The sequence below is a fragment of the Mus musculus genome, chromosome 18 (genome assembly GCF_000001635.26).
Source record: "Mus musculus strain C57BL/6J chromosome 18, GRCm38.p6 C57BL/6J".
In the NCBI taxonomy this organism is placed as follows: domain Eukaryota; kingdom Metazoa; phylum Chordata; class Mammalia; order Rodentia; family Muridae; genus Mus; species Mus musculus.
The window spans coordinates 49,861,954-49,884,603 of NC_000084.6; the positions used below are offsets into that span (position 1 = coordinate 49,861,954).

The 22,650-nt window shown below is 36.3% G+C and overlaps 1 protein-coding gene across 5 annotated transcripts in view; it reads left to right on the forward strand.

The window, feature by feature from the left end:
* Dmxl1 (Dmx-like 1) overlaps positions 1 to 22,650 on the forward strand; it is a 132,884-nt gene that overhangs the window by 29,364 nt on the left and 80,870 nt on the right. For all 5 annotated transcript variants that reach the window (XM_006525916.4, XM_006525917.4, XM_006525918.4 and 2 more), the window contains exons 10-19: positions 952 to 1,164; positions 1,995 to 2,248; positions 2,357 to 3,041; positions 3,130 to 3,251; positions 5,852 to 5,941; positions 6,022 to 6,124; positions 8,920 to 9,039; positions 9,617 to 9,838; positions 15,730 to 17,412; positions 18,782 to 18,889. In XM_006525916.4, coding sequence (XP_006525979.1) covers positions 952 to 1,164; positions 1,995 to 2,248; positions 2,357 to 3,041; positions 3,130 to 3,251; positions 5,852 to 5,941; positions 6,022 to 6,124; positions 8,920 to 9,039; positions 9,617 to 9,838; positions 15,730 to 17,412; positions 18,782 to 18,889 — 3,600 coding nt within the window. The remainder of the gene's footprint in view (positions 1 to 951; positions 1,165 to 1,994; positions 2,249 to 2,356; positions 3,042 to 3,129; positions 3,252 to 5,851; positions 5,942 to 6,021; positions 6,125 to 8,919; positions 9,040 to 9,616; positions 9,839 to 15,729; positions 17,413 to 18,781; positions 18,890 to 22,650) is intronic.

A 22,650-nucleotide genomic window follows, 5' to 3' on the forward strand; every position in this document is an offset into this window, starting at 1 on the left:
GATATATTCCAGTGGCATTCCCTTGTAGAAAGCTGATTTCCTTGTAGAAAGCCGCTAAGTATCTCTTAGAGCTGGGACTTGGTGCCCATCTCCCCCTTTCAGGACTGGGCCCCCATCTGCCTTGAATGTTGCAGATCTGGTGTGTGCTGCCAAAGTTTATGTGAGATCATATGAGCATCAATCCTGTTGTGTCTGGAAGACACTGTTTCTTTGGTGTTATCCTTATTTTTGGCTCTTAAAATCTTTCTGCCTCCTCTTATGCTTAGCGCCATCAACCTTCTACGGAAGGATTTGATGAAGACACTCATTTAAGACTGACTGCTACAAAGTCTCTGGAAACTTTCCAGTAGACTGTTTACATATGGCTTTTCAAATGCCCTTTAGTGTTAGTTGTTTCTCTTCATATTTCCCTCTTTTGTCCTGTCTTCTCATCCCTTGACATTTAATTCCCCTATTCTATTTTCCCCTTTATCTCTCCTTAACACTATATGCTATTTCACCATCCTTAAGAGATCTTTTTCTTCCCCCAGGTTCCTTACTAATTTCTAATGTCTGTGGTTATTTGATTATAACACATATGTCAAAAACTTAAAAGCTAAAATCCACATATGAGAGAAAAACATTCAGTGTTTACCCCCTTGGGTTCTGGAGTACCTCACTCAGCATGTTTTTCTAGCTTCATCCATTTACCTGCAAATTTATTTTATTAAACAGCTGAATAATAATCTGTTGTATAAATGTATCACTTTTTCATTATGCATTTATTAGTTGATAGATAGCTAGGCTGTTTTCAATTTCTGGTTATAAAATAACTTTTAAGTTAAACTGAAAACTAGATAAATTTTTCTCAAATTAAAGGGTAAGTATAATGCCAATAATAAAAATAGAAATTGTGTATGCTATGTTATAGAGGTTCAAAATATGTATTTTGTCATTTGTTTTTCTTTATAGATATCCCACTTCTTCCATCTATTACATCCTTGAGTTTAAATGAAAATGAAGAGAAATGTGGACCTTTTGTGGTACACTGGTTAAACAATAAAGAGTTACATTTTACTTTGTCCATGGAAGTCTTCTTACAGCAACTTAGAAAAAGTTTTGAACAGCCCTCATCTGAAGCCAGTGTAGAAGATTCTATTCAGGCAGATTTAAAATCTGATGAAGGTAAAGTTTAAGAAGGATGAAACTTTAAATTTGCAGTCCAAAATAAGTAGTTTTTATGAGGATAAAACTAGTTATTATATGAGATAATTTCCCATGGTCATTGTGGCATAATGTAATATGGACTAGCTTATTTAATAACTGGGTATGGATATTCTTGCTTACATTACTTTTTTTTCAGAGCTTTCTGTTCTTTTGGATTTGTCAGCCTGTAAGGCTTGTGACTTTATGACTTAAGTATGGATTAATGGCATCAAATGTATTATCTCATACACTACACAACTACTTTCCTGAATCTGCAATTTAAATATAGTTGATTTATATGTACATTAGAGTTGAGAAACACTGTATGAAAGAAGAGGCAATTATGCTTACCACTAACACCACAGTGCTTTGTATTCATCATGCTGTTGGATGTGGAGAAGGAAGAGGGCAGGGAGAGAGTACAAGCGTTTTCTCTGTGCCTTGATACATACCCCTTCCACTCTGGCTACACTGGCAAAAGAGACTCACAGAGTCCCAAGTGCTCTCATTTTCTAGCCAGTTTGTAAGCTTTTATTTATTTTTCATTTAAATTTGATAAAAAAATTTGTAATTGCCTCTTTTAATATGCCTCATCCAGGAGGTGAGGAAAGGGTATTGAGTCTGGGCTTTTTGAAAGAGGTAAAGATATGCATGTTCACAGTCCTGCTAGCTGTCTGATTACTAAGTTAACTTCGTTGATCTTATTTCTTGTTAATACAAAAGTATGTTTTTTCACTTTTAATTTATTTAGAAAGCTCTGTTTTAATTTGTAGTGATAATTTTATTGGTTCATGAACTCTTGCTTATAGAACTGGATGATGGTGTTGATGATTTAAAAATAAATCATGAAAAGAAGGAATTGGATGAAGACAAAATGTTACCAAGTTCAAGTTTTACACCATTATCTTCAGCCGCCGTCGATCATCAGATTGAAGTGCTTCTGTCTGAATGGAGTAAAAACGCAGACATGCTTTTCAGTATCCATCCCATGGATGGGTCTTTACTAGTTTGGCATGTAGATTGGCTGGATGAATACCAGCCTGGTATGTTTCGTCAAGTTCAGGTACTGTTAATCATCTATGAGGAGCTAATTCTTTTTTTTTTATGTGAAAACTTTTTTAACATGTTTTTATGTAATTATATGTTCTAACACCCACTTTCTTAATTTTAGGTGTCCTTTGTTTCCAGAATTCCTGTAGCTTTCCCCACAGGTGATGCAAACTCTCTTTGTAAAAGCATAGTGATGTATGCTTGTACCAAGAACGTTGACTTGGCTATTCAACAAGGAAAACAGAGACCCACTGGCCTCACTCGTTCCACATCAATGCTTATCTCCTCTGCTCACAGTAAATCATCAAATAACTTAAAATTAAGTATTTTTACCCCTAATGTTATGATGATTTCAAAGCATGCTGATGGTTCTTTGAATCAGTGGCTGGTTAGTTTTGCTGAGGAATCTGCTTTTTCTACAGTGCTTAGTATTTCTCACAAATCCAGATATTGTGGTCATCGTTTTCATCTTAATGACTTAGCTTGCCACTCGGTATTACCTTTATTACTGACAACGTCACACCATAATGCATTAAGGACACCAAATGTTGGTAACCAAAAGCAAGCTCATGATGCTGTAAATACTGAAGAATGCTCCTTGGCACAACAAAATAAAAGCAACGTTGATATGGCATTTCAAGATCCCAATGCAATTTACAGTGAGCTTATTCTTTGGAGGGTCGATCCAGTTGGGCCACTATCTTTTTCTGGAGGAGTATCTGAACTTGCCCGGATTAATTCTCTTCATGTTTCTGCCTTTTCCAATGTGGCATGGCTCCCTACTCTCATACCCAGTTACTGTCTAGGTAAGCACACTGATTTCCATTTTAGTGATTTAGATTTTAAGATACTTACCGAAAGGTTGCATTTTAAATGTTTCTAAATACTTTCTAGGTGCATACTGCAACTCTCCTAGTGCATGCTTTGTAGCTAGTGATGGACAATATCTGAGGTTATATGAAGCAGTTATTGATGCCAAGAAACTTTTATATGAACTTTCCAACCCTGAAATTTCTGTAAGTACAAGCTATATGAAGTTTTTGGATTCTTAACCTGTCCTAGCTTGACCTGTTCTAGAATTGTGGCCTATAATTTGTGACACTTGTATAGTGATTTTAAGTTTAGCTCCTTCATTATTTCTAGGCTGGGGTTGAGCTCCTTATTATTATTATTGTTGTTTTGTACTCATGGATCCTGCAACCAAATATGTTGGTTATGTAATAAAACACCAAGGAGGTCATAGTACATTACAATAAGAGTAGTCAGAAAGAAAAGCAGAGAGTTAGCCTGGTTGAGCATGTGGTCCATGAGTTCAAGTCCCAGCCTCTCCCTCCATCCCTCTCCCGAGTCTAGTTATATGCTTCTTTACTCAAAGGTAGACAGAGGCTTCCAACTGTAGAAAGTGTTGGTTCCTCTATAGTTAAAAGGAGCTAGAATAATAAGAGTAGAATTTTAATCTTAAACATGAGAAGAAAAAACCCTTGGCTTAGTTGCAGCTCAAGGAAATCTATCAAATGTCAGTGTAAGACTTTTACCATGCTAGAGACCCTCTTCTTCCTAAGCCTAACTAGTGAAAGCCTACTGTCTGTATTTACTGATCCCTCCATTTAGAGAATATTTCTGCGTTTTTCAGTTCTAGTGTTTAGATGAGTTTTTGTTTTGTTTTGTTTCATTTTGTTTTTCTGTTTGAGTTGGTTACTTGACTTTACAAAAAGAAAAACATTTTTCTAGACATAGGCTAACCTTGAACACCCAGGCTTTTTTGCTTCTGTCTCCTGTGTGCTCCTGTTGTAGGCATTTGCCATTATGTCAGGCTTATTGGTGTTTTCAAATCTCTCCTGAGGCAGACGGTACTTAAGTTTCCTGCTTAGGTGATTCTAGCCTAAGTTGCCAGTAGTTAGTTTTTAATGCTCAGAATGTAAAAGGAGTAGAGTTGTTGCTTAATTATGGTCTTGTGAAGTTTTTTAAAGCATAATTTTATAAAACAATATCTTGTAAAGTGTATGAGTATATATGTTACCCACATATATTGCTTTAGTGAAAAGAGGCATTTATTGAGGGTCTTTCATTTGTTAAGCATTGTTTTAACTGCTGGAAATTTGTCTATAAAAAGCCAGAAACTGATACTAGAAAGCTCATCCTAGTGAAGCGAGATAGCTGGTGGAAGGGAACTAGCTAAAAATATATACGTTAGTTAACGAGCACCGTGGAGAGAAACAGTGCTGCAAAAGAAAGGGAGTACCCCTTATGTTGCTGTTCAAGGGAAAGCTTTATAGAAAACACATGAAGGAATTGAATGAGCTAGATGTGTGGCTATAGGAAGAGGGATCCAGAAAGAAGGTTGGCCTGTTCATGGACCCTGCAGCCAAAATGTGTGATTATATAACAAAACACTAAGGAGGTCTTAGTGCAATAAATAAAGCTAGTTCGAGTAGTCAGAGAGAAAAGAGAGAGTTAGCCTGGTCAGATCCTTTGGACTTTTGTCTAAAATGACATGGAAACCATTGAAAATTATACTCATGTGATAATAATTTGACGTAGGATTTTTAAAAATAGGTTACTATGATGACTTAAGTCCCACTGTGCAAAAAAGTAGAGTGAGGGAGACTAATTTAAAAAGCTATTACATTAGTCTAGGAGAAAAGTTAAGGAATCAAGAATGGCAATGAGTGTTAATGTTAGAAACACTGAAAACTTGTCAAGTATTAGATGTAGTTTGAATGTGAATAGTTGGGTTTGGACAGGATTTTGTATGTGAGGAAAAAATGACTCAATTCTATGTCAGCTAAGCATAAAGTAGACTTGCTATGGTTGAAATATGGAAGAATGTAGGACTAGCAGATTTGGAAAGGTAGAATTTAAGAGCTTTGCTTTGGACATACTCATTTTGTCTGACATCCAAGAGATTCAATAAAGTGGACTTTGGATTTTAGAGGAAAGTCTGAGCTGAAGATATAAAATAAGTATCTGAGTCTAGACATGGTGGCACACCCCTTCAATCCCAGCATTCAGTCTAGACATGGTGGCACATCCCTTCAATCCCAGCATTCAGGAGGCAGGCAGAGACAGGCAGATTTCTGTGAGTTCCAAGCTAGCCTGGTATGCATATTGAGTTCTAGTCCCAGTCCCACTAACATGAAAAAAACTTACCTGAAATTCAAATAGAACATTATTAGTGTAGAGAAACTATCCTATTGATGGGTAATTAGGAAACTCTTAGTCAGGGAATGTAACTCAGTGAGACAGCATATGTTTATGAGGCCTTGGGTTTCATTCCCAATACCACAACAAAATAAATAAATATGATATCCTGAAAAATTGATGTTTTAAAAGCATTGCTTTTAGTATATTAAGAAGTTGAGGATAGTCTTTCACTTTGGTTGATATAAATTATTTTCCACCTAAGCTTACCAAGTGTTGCCTTTCCCCCTCTATACCTACTAATATAGCTGTATTCGAATCATTCCTGTGTAGTTTCTATTAAGGTAAAATCCTATATTGTTTATAGTTGAAAGAAACTATATTTATAATACTTGAGTTCATGATTTATCTTAATGAAATTTTGTTTTTAGGGTTTTTTTTTATTATTAAAGAAGTTGTTTTTTTTTTTTAACAGAAATATGTTGGTGAAGTGTTTAACATTGTCAGTCAGCAATCAACAGCCAGACCAGGATGCATTATTGCATTAGATTCTATTACCAAGCTTGTAAGTATTATTTTTCTTCTATTTATCATTAAGTAAATGACCTGTATATGTCAATTTATGTTGTTATTTATTTACTTCAGCATGGCAGAAAAACCCAGTTGCTTCATGTTTTCCAAGAAGACTTCATTTTGAATAACCTTGAGAAGAAACGTCTGGGAGTAGATAACATTTTATTGGATTCAGGTAAGAAGAATTTTGATATGATGATAAGTATTTGCAGCTTATATTATATAGTCAGTAAAAATGAACTAATACACCTCAAGTTGTATTTCAGGTTGGTATTTTTATCATAAATACTACTACCTTTTTCTTCTGAGTATGAATTTATATTCTTATTTATATGGTCTGATAAAAGTAGCTTAACCTTGCCTTAAATCCCATGCTCAAGCTATCCTCTTGCCTCAGCCTCCTGAATAACTTGAAAACAGCCATACAGGCCGTCTCCTGGCTTAGCTTTTTACTCTTAACCAGGAAATAGGAAAAAAAAAAAAAAAACCAACAAAACTGAAATACCACAAATCAAAGCAATTAACTGTTCCTCGGTTGTATGTTACTTTACTCTTAGTTCCCACCTGCTGCCTGGTCTCCTTCCAAGATATTAAGCTAAGATTGAGCCTTACCCCTAGCCCAGTTTCATGTTACTTTAAGTACACAGTAGGTGGAGTCTGTTATTGCCATAGTAAGTGAGTGAGTGAGTGAATGCTCTTTATATGGATGTATTACTGACTTGAATAATGTAGACACCTGGCTTTTCAGAAGCCCATAATTTAAATAGATAGATAGATAGATAGATAGATAGATAGATAGATAGATAGATAGAGATAGCTAGATATGTCATTAAACAGTGTCTTAATATAAATATTTATTAGTAAAACCTGGCTTTCCAGATGCCCATAATCTAAATAAATAAATAAATAGTAATGCCATTAAGCAGAGTCTTAATATAAATATTTACTAGTAAAACATTTATAATAAAAGTTAACTTTTAATTAAATTCTACCACCTAACCTTATTGTTATCTTACATGAAGTAAAACTGAGAAAATAGAGATAAAATTTCTTGGTTATTTAATTACAGAGGCAGACCAAAGTGCGTAAAATTTTCCTGAAGACTAAAATCCGAAGTAAGCAATTACACTATGTTAGTCAAGTCAGTTATTAAGTCTCAGATAACATTAATTAATAACATGACTTATTTGTTCAAGGATTTCTCTTACAATACATGGTTTCTTCCGTGTTTCCCACTTCTCTTCTGAGCAGCACTCCTTAGAGCTCTGCACACTGGCAGTTTCTTATTGTGCTTTCAGTTCATGTTTCATGGTATTCCCTGAGCTTCCATGAACTGTAAAAGCACGCTTTTTTCATGTGGTTTTGTAGTTCTGGACATCCTGGCCATTTGTTAAAAATAAAGGGAATACAGGGATGGTAAGCTGGCTCAGACAGAGAAATGCTTGTCACATAGCATGAAGGGTCTGAGGTTGATCTCTAGAACTCATGTTTAAAAAGCTGGACACAGCCGTACATTGGTAATGCCAACATTGCAGAGACAGATGCATTTTGAAGTGAGAGACCTGTGTCAACATACAAAGGAGAGAGTGCTTGTGAAAGAGTTTAGCATCAACCTCTGACCTCAACACACTTGTACATACTTGAGCATCCCCCACCCCCAAAAATTCTATTCAAGATTGAGAGAAAAACAAACAAACAAACAGAGCAGATATGCTGTAAATCTTGTCATCTGCTAGGAGGAGGTTAAAGAAGAGAAAAATACAAGCCTTTGAAAGTTAGTATCTGAGAAAGCAAACATGTCCGCAGTAGAGGACAAGGACCACATGGCAAGGGTAGGGAGCAACTTAAGGAAAAGTGAGAAAGAGGACCAGAGTGTTGCAGAAAGCATGCCCAGGCTTTGACCAGTGTTTGAAAAGAATAGAAAGCCTTGTGAGATGGAGAATGCTTTTAATCTCGGCTCTTGTGAATCTGAGGCAGCTAGAAGTTTGAGGTCAGCCTGGTTTACATAATGAGCTCCAGGCCAGACAAGGCTATGTAGTGAGACCCTGTCTAAAAACGTTGAAAAGAAAGAATAGGCAAAAGGAAAATTCCATCAGACTACATGACAAAGTAACCACAGTGCTGCATGATAGTTGGCCCTGCAAGTGGCTACACATGTCTGCATCCTATTTTTAATAAATATATTACAACCAAAATTTTAAAGGGAAATTACTCTGCATTACAGTAAATTTTGCTATGCTGCTTATGTTTCTAATATTTTCTAAGAATCTTTTATTTTAATTTTTTCTCTTTAAAACCAAATACATGATCTATTATTTCTTAAAATACTCAAGGAATTTTTACTGATTATACTTTTTAAAAGACATTACTTTTATTATTATTGTTTGCCGGAAAATACCTATGGAGTTATATTTTTATCTTTTGTTCTATCAAGAAAAATATTTTACAAATACTATTATCAGGGTATTCTTTTGTTTTTATTGTAATGATCAAAAATAGAATGATTGGTCTTATCCTCTCTTTTCTTTTAATTCTTATAGTTTGAGTAGCTCACTTAAACTTTATTTTCAGACTTACCCTTTGAGTTAGTCCCCTGATACAGAAAGGTTTAAGATTCTTAGAATTACTTTCTAGGACTACCCAGTGAGGTTGGTTTGTGTCTGTCTCCCCCAGTGATTGTGTGTGGTATCTCGCTGTGAACAGTTCCATAGTGATAACTATAATAGGGATTGTAAGGTTAAAATGCTCAAAGTAAATATTTAAAATTTAGATCTTGGAAATGCAACTTGCATATAGCATGTATATAATTAAAATTTCAAATTAATGCAAATTCATGTGCTAATGACCCATTCTGTAATCTGCTTTGCATTTTAAAGTTTCTTTCTATTAAAAAAAACTATTTTAACTTCATATATTATGTATACCATCTCATCCATCTGTCTTAATGAAAAATATTCCTGATGTCAACAGACAGCTCATGTAATGGATTTTCTGAAAAGTTCTACCTGGTTGTGATAGAGTGTACTGAAGACAACCGTTCACTGTTACGCATGTGGGATTTACACTTAAGGTCAACTCCTGTCTCACTGGGTAAGTCTACTTTGTTTTTTGTATATTCAGATAGACCTGCACTTCAAGAAAGTATACATACACAAGTAGAAAACTTTAGGCCTTTTTTATTTTAAAGAAATTCATTTTTACTTGATTACATAATTCATTACACAATTCATGAAATCCTACATATTTAACCGAGAAACAATTTTACAAACTAACTATATGTATTCTTATACGTAATATTAATATTAATGTATATATTAATTATTCAAAGTAATGGGTTTATTATTACCTTTTCGTATATGTGTATAGTTACTTGGCCATATCCTTCCTCTCACCCTTCTTCTTCCTCCTCCTATTATCTTTTCTTGAACCTATCTTCCTTCCCATTGTTTATAGAGTGAGTTTTGAAACCATTTTTATATACTGCTGATAATTATAGTTTATTTAGAATACTGAAAGTAAAACAGCTTTCTTTCTTTTTGTAAATAGTCACTAATGTGTCTACAATGTTATCTTTTATATTTCAGCTATTTATTTAAAAGTAGTGATTACAATACTTATTCGTAAAGGATTCCCTCCCAGATTTTGTTTTTGTTTTTTTATTTTATAGATGAAAGAATAGACACAAAAATATCAGAAGCTAGTTGGCTACCAGAAGAACATTATTCCTCTTCTCCAGAGAAGATTCTATCTCCATTTTCACAGAAATTCCAGGCTTGCAGAGCTAATCTCCAGAGTACCAGCAAATTGTCTCTCTTCTCTGAAATGGTATACAGCAAAGAGTTGGATTTGCCAGAAGGAGTTGAGATAATAAGTGTTAAGCCTTCAGCAGGTTTGTACAATTTACCGAAAGAGACTAATCCAACTTTGTAAGCCTTGAATGCTTACCAGGGTTTTAAAAAGTAAATACTGTACCTCACTCTGAAGTACATACAAAGCAGTATGTACTTTGAATGTACATTGAAGACTTACTATGTTTTTAGGTTATATGACATTTGTCAGCCAACTCTATTTACTTTTCTTACTGCTTGGAGTAAATATCTGAAAAAGCAACCTAAGAAAGGTTTATTTTGGCTACAGTTCCAAGGTAAAGACTATCATCGAAGGAACTTGAACTGTCTGGTCACAGGAAACAGAACCATACATACATGGATGCTGGTGCTCAGCTCAGTTTACTCTTTGTGTTATTTACTTTTCTATTGCCATAATAGATCATACCATTGATCATAGGAAACATATAATTAGACTTAACATTTTAGAAACTTAGAGTTTTATCATGGCAGGGTGGCAGGACAGTAGGGCAGCAAGCAGCAGCTTGCCTGGAACAGCAACTGAGAATTCACAACTTGAAAAGCAGAAAACAGAGCACACTGGGACTGGCCCAAGTTGTAGAAAACCTTACAGCTTCACCTTCTGTGACACTTCCAGCACAGCCACTCTTCCTAGTCCTTACAGTTCTACCAACTGGGAACCAAGAATTCAGATATTCCAGCCTCCATGAGCCTTTCTCATTCAAACCACCACACTCTTTTGTTCAGTCTAAGAATCAGCCCATCGAATTGTTTTACCAGGTTTAGAGTGGGTCTGACTTCCATTAATGGAACCTAAAAACTCCCTCAGAAACTTGCCTAGACCTTTGTTTCCATGGTGACTCTAAAGTTGACAAAGTTGACAAAACTATCACATTAGACAAAGTGAAAGTTTATAGGTGGTTACAAACATTACCCCATTTGCCATCTATTTTAGTATTTATAGTAGTTTCTGGAGCCATGTGCTAATAAGATAGACCATTCAAGGTGCCTGAATCATCACCTTTATTCTAAGGCATCATTCAGACTGCATTCTGAGAATGCTATCTCTGGACCTGGAGCAGCAGCATTCTGTGAACTTGTTAGAAATAAAGTTACTGATTTGTGCACAGTGGCTTAGTGCCCAGTTATCTAATAAGCATTTCATGTATTTGATCTATGTGTATCAATAATATAAAACAAAAGTCTTTATTTTTGGACTGCTTATAAACAGGAGTATCTCAAAGTGGTCTTAAATTCTCCAACTCACTCATTTTATTCAGCCTTCCAAGTGCAGGGACTGTAGTCACTCCAAACTATTCTCAATCACCTATTTATTAAGTAATCAAATTCTTATGAGAGTATGACACTTTATCACAAACACTAGGTTAGAGACCAGCAAGTCTGATGTAAGTAACAAGTACTGTGGTGACTTTTGTGTTTTCAGGTATAGAGTCAGTGTGCTAAGGTTCTAAACAGTGGTTATCAAGCTTTCTAATGCTGCAACCCTGTAATACAGTTCCTCATGTTGTGGTTACCCCAACCATAACATTTCATTGCTGCTTCATTACTGTAATCTTGTTACTGTTACGAATTGTAATCTGTGTTTTCTGATAATCTTTTGGCAACTCGTGTGAAGGTGGTTTAACTCTCAAAGGGGCTGTGATCCGCAGATTGAGAACGACTGTTCTGAGACTACCACTACAGCACCCATGGTTTTAGTCATTTATTCTTCCATTTTCATACTCAAAGTATCTATTTGCTTTTTGTTTGTTTGTTTGTTTATTTGCTTGTTTTTGCTACTTCTCATTCCTTTAACTGATTGCTTAAAGTAAGAACTTTTTTCTGTTTCCCAAATGCTATCAGGTACTTTAATCTTTTGTGAAAGGTGAAATTTTTAGGAGTTGGGTTGTTAACGATATTCTAACTAATTTTTATATTATGCTTCTACATATTAAAGCATCAGTGTAAAGAAAATTAAAACTAGAAAAAGAATAACTTTAGTATTGACATAATTCTGTTATTCTTCAGAACAGCAGGTCTTCGTTATTTAACTCCAATTAAAGTAAAATAGCAAAATAGAGAAACAAAGATACTTATCATTGACAATTTTTTGGTCTAATTTATGTGGGAAACAGGTATTTGTTTTATTTCATAAAAGCAGCATGCAATCAAATCCGGTTTATTCCTGTAATTCCCACAGCTGGAAGGCGAAGGCAGAATTGCTGCAGGTTCAGTGCTAGCCTGGTCTACATACCCAATTCCAGGACTTCTTGTGTTATATGAGGCCATACTAAAAAATAAAAAGGTGTTTAGGGAGCATATGGTGAAAGCTTTTCTAGGGTGAGATTTGTTTATTTATTCAGTAAATTGTCTTGGAAAGGATTAAAAATGTTTTTATTCAGTTTAAAGGAATTGACAATGACCTTAAAGGAATTGTAATGTTACATTTGGTTAAGGCTTTAAAGTTACATTAGTTAAGATGATATGTGCTCTAAAATATGGTATAGAGCCTTATGGGATTGTTCAGTGGATAAAGGTGTTTGCTATTAGGCCTGACAATCTGTTAATCTACTGTTAATCCCAGAACTGACATTCAGCATCTTTCCTTGGTCACTTGTATCTTTCTTTAAGATGTATTTTAAATTATGCATATATGTGTGGGGTATGTGCATGTGAATGCAGGTACCTGTGAAAGGCAGCCTGATTCTCTGAAGCTTGAGTTTCAAGTGGTTGCAAACTTCTTAGTTTGGTTACTGAGAGTCAGACTTAAGCCATCTGGAAGAATAGTGTGACCTCCCTTACCTGCTGAACTCTCTCTAGCTTTCCTCCTTTACTTTTTGAGGCAAGGTCTCTCACTGAATCTGAAGCTCAAACATTTAGCTAGGCCAATAATCAGCCAAACTACCTCTTTCTGCCCACTTATTTCTACTCCACAAGGCTAAAGAGCTGCTATTCCCAGCTTTTCTTTTTATATCCCTAACTGTTATTTCCTTCCTTAAATTCCATTTATATGCACTTCTACCATGTCTCTTTATTTTTAATAACCCATTTAGTCCAGTCAGTGCTGCCTATATATGCACACATATGGATATTGGAATCCTACCAAGGTCATTAAAAGAATGATTCTCTGTCCTTCAGAAACTTAACCAATTACTCATAGCTCCTCAATAAGGAGTAGTACCTAGATACTATCTACTCACCACTGCCAGAATTTCAGCTGTTTTGATTTTATGCAAGTAACCACGGGTGATTTTGTTCATGAGTGTGATAGCCATGTCATATCCAGAATATAGCATTTCACAAAGCTCCCCCTCCTCCAGCTGACTCTTAGAGTCTCCTGCCTTCTCTTCAGTGATGTTCCAAGAGCTGAGAAGAGGGAACTTGATATGGGCTGAGCACACAGTCTCTTATTAGCACTTGGACCAATTGTGCATCTTTCCATAGACTGCTGCCCGCTGCAAAAGGAGGTGTCTCTGACCAAGGTTCAGAGTAGCCTAGGTTATAGATATAAACAGAGATTTAACCACATGACCACCTAATAAAATAATAATAGCAGCTACTACGCCTGTTCTTTTGACTAGGATTATTGTACCAGACATGAAATGTCTTCCTTTGTAGCAGACTTCAGATCCTATCAGTAAGCATTTAGTTACCCTCGCTGATAGGTCAGTATTCTGACAAGCATGGTCCAGAGTTGTCTTGTCTCACCCAGTATCCTGCACAGCATCCTCATACTGTGCAAGCTCACCACCATAGAGGAATTTTTCTACTCAGTTTTAGACTGATTCCTCTCTATCCTAAACCAGTGTGTACAGTGTCTATTTCATTGTGGTTGGTCATCAAGTGCATCATCATGTACTATTTCGTAGACTTCTAAAGCCTTTCTGACAATGACTAGTAGGGAGGTATACCATACCTTGCACTGTCATTTTTATTTAATAGACTATATATTCTGGGAGTGACATTGTTCTCATATGTAGGATAAGTGCATTTGATCTCTTTTAAGTTGGTTTTTGACAATTAGCTTACTAACCAGTGTGTTTCATGCTCAGCTTTTCGCATGGGTTCTAAATACTCAACCTCAGATCCTTATACTTGTACATCAGACACTGAGTCAACTGAGCCATCTCCCCAGCCCAGTTACCTACATTTTTAAATAAATTTGGTAATATGTAGTTATAATCATTTGTCTACTATTGCATATATTTGATTTTATACAATGAAAAGTTGAGTAGCTGTAATAGAGAACTTACATCTGCCAACGCCTGAAGTCGTTATCACTGTCCCTTTAAATTTGACAATCTATTTTGGGAAACTAATAGAATATATAATTTGTTTAAGTCTGATAAAATATTAAGTTTCACTTAGGAATAAATTAGTGCTATAAATATACTTCAGTATTATAAGACTTTGGGGATATAAACTAAATATTTAGAAGACAGCTTAATGATATGTCAGGTTACCGAAATAATATCAGTTCTCCACTCGGGACTAACAGTCACCATCACCATGTGGTTTTGATGTGGTTTTCAGTACTAATAAGAGAAGTCTCTATTTCTAGTGATTAGTGGTCAACGTAGACCCATGGCTGCACCAAGTACTGATAGTAAATGGTAGATGAGTGTTCAAATCTAAGAAATATATTATCTCCCCCTAAAGCTCAGGGAAAATTGCAGAAGGAGGCGGGGTGTAATATAAAACTAGCAGATAGGAAGAAGGCTGCGGAATGTCATTCTGGGCAAGATAAATTTTTGGCAATTGTAGGTGCCCATACAGGGTTTGTATATAAATGAGTCTCTCATCAAGTCAAGCATGGATGGAGGAGGGACTGTTTTCCACTGATAGGGTCAGAAAGGGGATATCATTGCCTTCAAGGGCTCCAATGGTAATTTTAATCCACTAGTGAAATAGATGGCCTTCTTTAATAAGCTAGATGGATCAAAAAACAAAATTGAAAGCCGTGAGCCTTGGAAAGACACTGGTGAATGTGAGTGGGGAGTGGGTGGTAGTGATGGAAGGGAGACAAGAGAAGGTGAGGAGTATGAGGGAGAGAATCAGAATGTATTATAGTACAAGTGTACAATTTATCAAATAATAAATTAATTAAAAAGAAAAGATAACAAAACTGTAAAGTGACCATTTAGTACTTAGATAAGGATTGGCCGTCATACTGTTTCTCTCTGTGTCTGTCTGTCTGTCTGCCTGCCTGCCTGTCTCTGTCTCTGTCTCTCTGTCTCTGTGTGTGTGGCATGTGCCTGTGTGTTTAAACACATATGTCAGGACAACTTAAGGAAGTTGATTCTTTTCTTCCATCATGTCTGTTCTGAGAATTAAACTCAAGATTGTCAGGCTTGGCAGCAAGTATTCTTACTCACTGTGTCATCTTGACAGCCCTGTAGTATATAGCTTATTGGTATCATTAAAAGCCAGGTTGTTAACATCTTGTGTTTTTTAACACATTTTCAGCAAAACAGCTAAAACTTTTTTTCTATTTATTTATTTATTTATTATATGTAAGTACACTGTAGTTGTCGTCAGACACCCCAGAAGAGGGAGTCAGATCTCCTTATGGATGGTTGTAAGCCACCATGTGGTTGCTGGGATTTGAACTCAGGACCTTCAGAAGAACAGTTGGGTGCTCTTACCTGCTGAGCCATCTCACAAGCCCTCAAACTTTTAATACATAGAAAATATAAGTAAGCCAGGCAGTAGTGACACATGACTTTAATCCCAGCACTTGGGAGGCAGAAATAGGTGAGTCTCTTGAGTTTGAGGACAAAGTGGTATACAGAGTGCATTTGAGAATAATCAAGGTTACACACAGAAACCCTGTATCAGCAAAAAAAAAAAAAAAAAAGAAAAAGAAAAAAACCCAAAGGGGGGGAAAAAAACAGTCATTACCAGAATTTTTAATGGTTCATTTTCTTTCCAGGACACCTGAGTTCATCTTCCATATATCCTGTTTGCAGTGCCCCTTATTTATTGGCAACTTCATGCTCAGATGATAAAGTAAGATTTTGGCGATGCAGAGTAACGAATGGAGAATCAGCAACATCAAAGAATGGAAAACTAGATGTTGTGTATGTTTGGGAAGAATGGCCATTACTCATTGAAGATGGACTTGAGAACAATAGTAGTGTTACTGTCCCTGGTAGACCTGTAGAAGTGAGCTGTGCACATACAAGTCGCTTAGCAGTAGCTTATAAACAGCCCACTGGTAATAGTAGATCTCAGGAATTTGTGATGCATGTAAGTATCTTTGAATGTGAGTCTACAGGAGGCTCATGTTGGATCCTTGAGCAGACAATTCATTTAGATGAGTTAAGTACAGTGTTGGATTCTGGCATTAGTATTGATAGCAATTTAGTGGCTTATAATAAACAGGAGACATATTTAGTCAGTAAAGAAAGTATTACATCAAACACAAAACATTTGGTTCACTTAGATTGGATGTCTAGAGAAGATGGTTCTCATATCTTAACTGTAGGGATTGGCTCAAAACTTTTTATGTATGGACCTATGGCTGGCAAGGTACAAGATCAGACTGGAAAGGAAAACCAGGCATTTCCTCTCTGGGACAGTACTAAAATTGTACCTCTTTCTAAATTTGTACTGTTACGAAGTGTGGACTTGGTTTCTTCTGTAGAAGGTGCCCCACCTTTTCCTGTTTCTTTATCATGGGTCCGGGATGGCATCCTTGTGGTAGGAATGGATTGTGAAATGCATGTATATTCCCAATGGCAGCCATCTAATAAACAAGAACCTGTTATATCAGAGTCATACAATGGAAGCACTCCATCTATACTAAGTTTAATAAAACAAAGTAACTCATCAAGTTCTGGGCTACATCCTCCAAAGAAGACTCTGACTCGATCCATGACCAGTCTTGCACAGAAAATCTGTGGAAAGAAAAGTATATTTGACCCCTCAGTGGATATGGAAGATTCCGGTCTCTTTGAAGCCGCTCATGTACTTTCCCCAACTTTACCTCAGTACCATCCCCTGCAGCTTTTGGAACTCATGGATCTTGGCAAAGTTCGGAGAGCCAAGGCCATCTTGTCACATCTTGTCAAATGCATTGCTGGGGAAGTTGTGGCTCTGAATGAAGCTGAATCCAATCATGAGCGCCGCCTTAGATCTCTCACCATCAGTGCTAGTGGAAGCACCACCAGAGACCCGCAGGCATTCAACAAAGCTGACAGCAGAGACTACACAGAGATAGACTCTGTCCCCCCGCTTCCTTTGTACGCCTTACTTGCAGCAGATGATGACAGCTATTGCTCATCTTTGGAAAAAACTGGGAGTGAGAGTTCCTTAAAGAAATCAAAACAGTTATCAAAAGAAAGTTATGATGAGCTTTTTCAGACTTCAGTTCTGATGTCTGATAATCACATGTTAGAAACAGATGAAGAAAATACTCAGCCCAGAGTCATTGACCTTTCACAATACAGTCCAACTTATTTTGGTCCTGAGCATGCTCAGGTTCTTTCTGGCCACTTACTTCATTCTAGCTTACCAGGGCTCACCAGGATGGAGCAGATGTCTTTGATGGCCTTAGCCGATACAATTGCAACTACAAGCACTGATATTGGAGAAAGTAGAGACAGAAATCAAGGTAAAAGTAAATTCTGTACAAGATGGAAAGAAAAAAGATAGTTTTACTTGTTTTTTAAGAGTATGATCTTACATAAAATGATACGGTGCCTTTTTTAAAAGCTAATATAAAAATTTGGTTTTTTTTAACACTTTTAACTCTGATAAATAGTTTAGTCTGTAAATTATAGTACTATGATAAAGTACACAGACTCATAACATAACTCATAACTCATCATTAATGATCTGCTTGCTACAAAAGATCCAGCTGAATCCTTATGAGTTTAGCAAAAGTACAGATTTTAAATAGCAGAATTTAAGTATTTCTGTTTTTTTCCTTCTGTGGGAATAATCCACTGTAAAAATTTAGAGTGATTAAGGACTTTTCAGAAATTACCATTATTGTGTATGCCTACCTAGAATAACAAATATAAACACAGCAAAATGAGATCTTTTCATCACTTAGAGAATATTTTTTTAATCTAAGGTATAAACAAATTTAAATGGAAATTTTCCATTATATCTCAAAGCTTGAAATTAATAAATTTATTATTTTAACCCAGATATTGGTTAGTAGGATTTGCCATTGAACTAAGCTTGGCCCCCCCAAAAAAAAGGATTCAATTTGACACAAAAATTTAATAAAAGTTTTTAAGAAAAATTAGTTTACACTTTAAGGGCATCAGTAGTGGTTACTAATCTTATTTGACTATGTTATGGGTAATTTAATATGTTTAATGAATATATTGTTATTTTTAATCATTTAAAGTAAAAATCAGGACTCAATTTTCATACTGTTAGCAAAAACTATTTCCTCCAGTGTTACAGCTGAATCCTAGAATGCAGATATGACTTGAATCCGTGTAGTAAATGACATAGCACAGAAAACATAAACTCCTTAAAAATAAAAGGTTCAAATCAAATGCAGTTGGATTATAAAGAATATTAGCCGGGCGTGGTGGCACACGCCTTTAATCCCAGCACTCAGGAGGCAGAGGCAGGTGGATTTCTGAGTTAGAAGCCAGCCTGGTCTACAAAGTGAGCTATAGGACAGCCAGGGCTATACAGAAAAACCCTGTCTCAAAACAAAACAAAACAAAACAAAACAAGAATGTTAATAGACTCTAAATCAATTTATTCTCATCTTTATTTAACTTTACTTACTTAGTCATGCTCTTTTCCCTATAATATAAAAATTGCTTAGTAAAAAGAAATATTAGAAAATATTTAAGAGTAACAAACATTTTGCCAGTTTAAGAATGTTTTATTCTTATATGTGGTAGTTGTGACATATGCTGATTCTACTCATTTTTTAGTATTTTATGCTTATAAAATTATTTTTTAAATATTTTTTTAAAATCACAAACACCTTTTTTTTTTTCTGGTCATAGGTGGGGAAACTCTAGACGAGTGCGGATTAAAGTTTCTTTTGGCTGTTCGACTCCATACCTTTCTTACAACTTCCCTTCCAGCCTACCGAGCTCAACTCCTTCACCAAGGTGATTTTGATAATCTAAATTTACTTTCCCGTAGATTTTGAAGTATTAAACATGTTTTCTGCATATTTACTGGTAATTCATATTCTTATGATTAATGTCTTTGGATCATTTACTGACTTTTTTATCTACTAATATATTTTTTCTCACATAGTATATCCTGATCACATTTTCTCCTCCTTCTATTACTTCCAATTCCTCCCCACTGCCCTCCCAATCTGGATCTACCCCCTTTCTGTCTCTCAGAAAACAGAAACAGGCTTCTAAGGGATGATACAATACAATACAATACAATACAATACAATACAATACAATACAATACAATACAACACAAAAGATAAGACAAAATTTAACACATTCAAATAAGACAAAACAAAGAGAAGGAAAGAAAAAATTACACAAGAAGGAGATATAACTGCAGAGACCCTACCCATTTACATGCTCAGAAATCCCATAAAAACACTAAACTGAAAGCCATAATTCATAATCAGTGGGCTTAAAATAAAAGTGAAAAAGATAATTAAAAAAAAGAGTAATAATGTCCCAACATGACATTATGAGACACAGAATCTCCAAAGATGTAATTGAGTTCATTTTCTCTATTTTCTATTGAACATCTACTGCTGTGCCTGCAGCCTACCCTCAAGAATAGTTTGTGTCCCTAGTGAGACTCCTTTGGAGGATACTACATTTTCACTTGCAAGTGGATGTCAATTGGAGATAGCTTCTGGGTTAGGGATGGGAGCATGTGTCCTCTTCTCCTTTCAGCTCTAGGACCCAATCTAGTACAAACCCAGGCAGGCCCTGTGCATGCTGCCTTGCTTTCTGTGAGTTCATCTGTGTGTTGATCTTGTTAATTTAGAGGGCTTTGTTTTCTATCCTCCAACCCTTCTGGCTCATGACTTTCTTCCTCCTCTTCAGGTACTCTGACCCCTGAGGGTTTGATAGCGATACCTGGTTTAGAGCTGAGTTTGACTGTTTGACTATGGGTATCTATGTTTGTATCTGCTGCTGGAGGAAGCTTCTCTGATAACCGAGCAAGGCTCTTATCTATAGTGTAATGTCATGAGAAGTCATTTTATTGAAACATTCTTTTAGTAAAATATTAGTATTTGCTTTCATCCTAGGTCCCCATGCTATGTAGTCTCAGGTTCTTGATCAGAACCTAATCAGAGTCGAGTATCAGTTCCATCTCATGGAGTATTGGTTGGTTACTCCTGCAAGCTTTGTGCCACCATTGCTTAGTGTATCTTGGAGTCAAGACACTGTTGTAGATCATCAGGTCCGTAGTTGGGTTGGTGCTTATGTCTTTTCTTTGGTAGCATGCAGAGTACTTTTTTTTAGCAAAGACAATAATATATAGGGGTGAATGCTCTAGCTAAGTGCTAGTTTAACTTTTCTATGTCCAGTAGTTATGTAGGTGTTGTCTTCTGCGGTGCCATCTGTTTGTTGAGATCATAGTCTTGGTGTCAGTATGGGTTTGGGGATTCCCCTTTGGCCAACAACCCAATTAGATATAGCCCAGTCCCAATACTGGAAAATTAATTTTGTGACAAGAGATGTCCAGTTGAGACATTGTCTCTCCATTATTTGATTTTACTTAGATCATACTTCTTAATGCCACATACTTGTTTCGAGTGTAATTTTTTATTTTTCTTGAGGAGCTTTCAAGTGTGCTGCTAAGTTACTTGTATGAGATCTCTCCCATTTTTTTAGGTTGAAACAGTGCTGTGAATTTGCCTCTTAGAACCACCTTTGTGTCACATAAATTTAGGTATGTTGTGTGTTCATTTTTGTTCAATTCTAGAAAATCTTTGATTCTTTTTCTTAAGTTCTGTCTTGATGCATTTTTCATTCAGTAATGAGTTCATTTTTCACAGGTTTCTGAGTTCTCTGTTGTTTTGATAACCACCTCTAAATGATGGTGGTACGATAGGATGCATAGTATTTCAGTCTTCTTGTATGTGTTGACATTTGCTTTGTGTCCAAGTATGTCCTCAGTTTTGGAGAAAGTTCCTTGAGATGCTGATTGGAAGGAAGTATTGTTTTGTGTTTGGGTGAAATGTTGTGTAAATACCTGTTTGGTCCATTTGGTTTATAACATCAGTTAGCTCCATCATTTATTTCTGCTTGAGTTTGTCTGGATCACCTGGGTATTGGGAAGAGAGAAATTGAAGCCTCCTGTCAGTATGTGAGAATTGATATGTGAATTAAGCTGTGTGTCTTTTATAAATTTGGGTACCCTTGTGTTTGGTGCATTGATGTTAAGAATTGACAGTGTCCTCCTGGTAGGTTTTTCCTTTGACTATTGTAGTGTCTTTCCATATCTCTTCTGATTAGTTTTGATTTGAAGTCTATTTTGTCAGGTTTTTTTTTTTTTTTTTTTTTTGCTTGCAATATCTTTTTCTATCCTTTTATCCTTTGGTGATGTTTGTCCTTGATGTTAAGGTGTGTTTCTTGGATTTAGTAGAAGAGTAGATACGATTATTGTATCCATTTTATTACTATGTGTGTTTTTATTGGGAAATTAAGACCACTGATGTTATGAGAAACAAATGATCAGTGTTTGGTGGTGGTGGTGGTGGTGTGGTAGTGTGCTGGTAGTGGTGGTGTGGTGGTGTGTGGTGTTTATTTCTTCCTTTTTTGATTTGCTAGCCCAGGATAGATTATTAGGTTTTCTTGGGTGTGGTTACTCTTTAGCTTGGGGTTTGCTTTCTGTAAGAATGGATTTCTAAATAGATACTTCTTAAATATGGTTTTTACCATGGAATGTCTTATTTTCACCATCTATTGTGATTGACAGTTTTCTGGGCATAGTAGTCTGGGCTAGCATCTGTGGTCCCATAGAGTCTTTCAGGATATCTGCCCAGTCCCTTCTGGCTTTTAGAGTCTACATTGTGAAGTCAGGTTCAATTCTAGTAGGTCTACATTTGTATATTACTTGGTCCTTTTCCCTTGTAGCTTTTAATTTTCTTTGGTTCTTGTCTTAGTCAGGGTTTCTATTCCTGCACAAACATCATGACCAAGAAGCAAGTTGAGGAGGAAAGGGTTTATTCAGCTTACATTTTCCACATTGCTTTTCATCACCAAAGGAAGTCAGGACTGGAACTCAAGCAGGTCAGGAAGCAGGAGCTGATACAGAGGCCATGGAGGGATGTTCTTTACTGGCTTGCCTCCTCTGGCTTGCTCAGCCTGCTCTCTTATACCAGCCCAGAGATGGCACCACCCACAAGGGGACCTCCCCCCCACCCCCACCCCCTTGATCACTAATTGAGGAAATGCCCCACAGCTGGAACTCATGGAGGCATTTCCCTAACTGAAGTTCCTTTCTCTGTGATAACTCCAGCCTGTGTCAAGTTGACACAAATCTAGCCGGTACATTTTTGTATGCCTAGTGCTTGATTTTTATACTCTGAAGGAATTTCTTTTCTGGTCCAGTCTATTTGATGCTCTGTATGCTTCTTGTATCTTGATAGACATCTCGTCTAGATTGGGGAAATTTTCTTCTGTGATTTTGTTGATAATGTTTTCTGTGTCTTTGACCTGGATTTCTTTTCTTTCCTCTATTTCTATTATTTTTAGACTTGGTCTTTTCACAGTGTGGCATATTTTCCAGAGGTTGAGGATTACAACAGTTGGTGGTCTCATCTGACCAGCTCTCTCCTGGCGGGATTTGGGTATAGAGATTTGTGGCACAGGGTCAGCTCCAGGCTGTTGGTAACATGCAGAATTATAGGTTGTTTTGGCCTGCTTTGTGCTCTGCG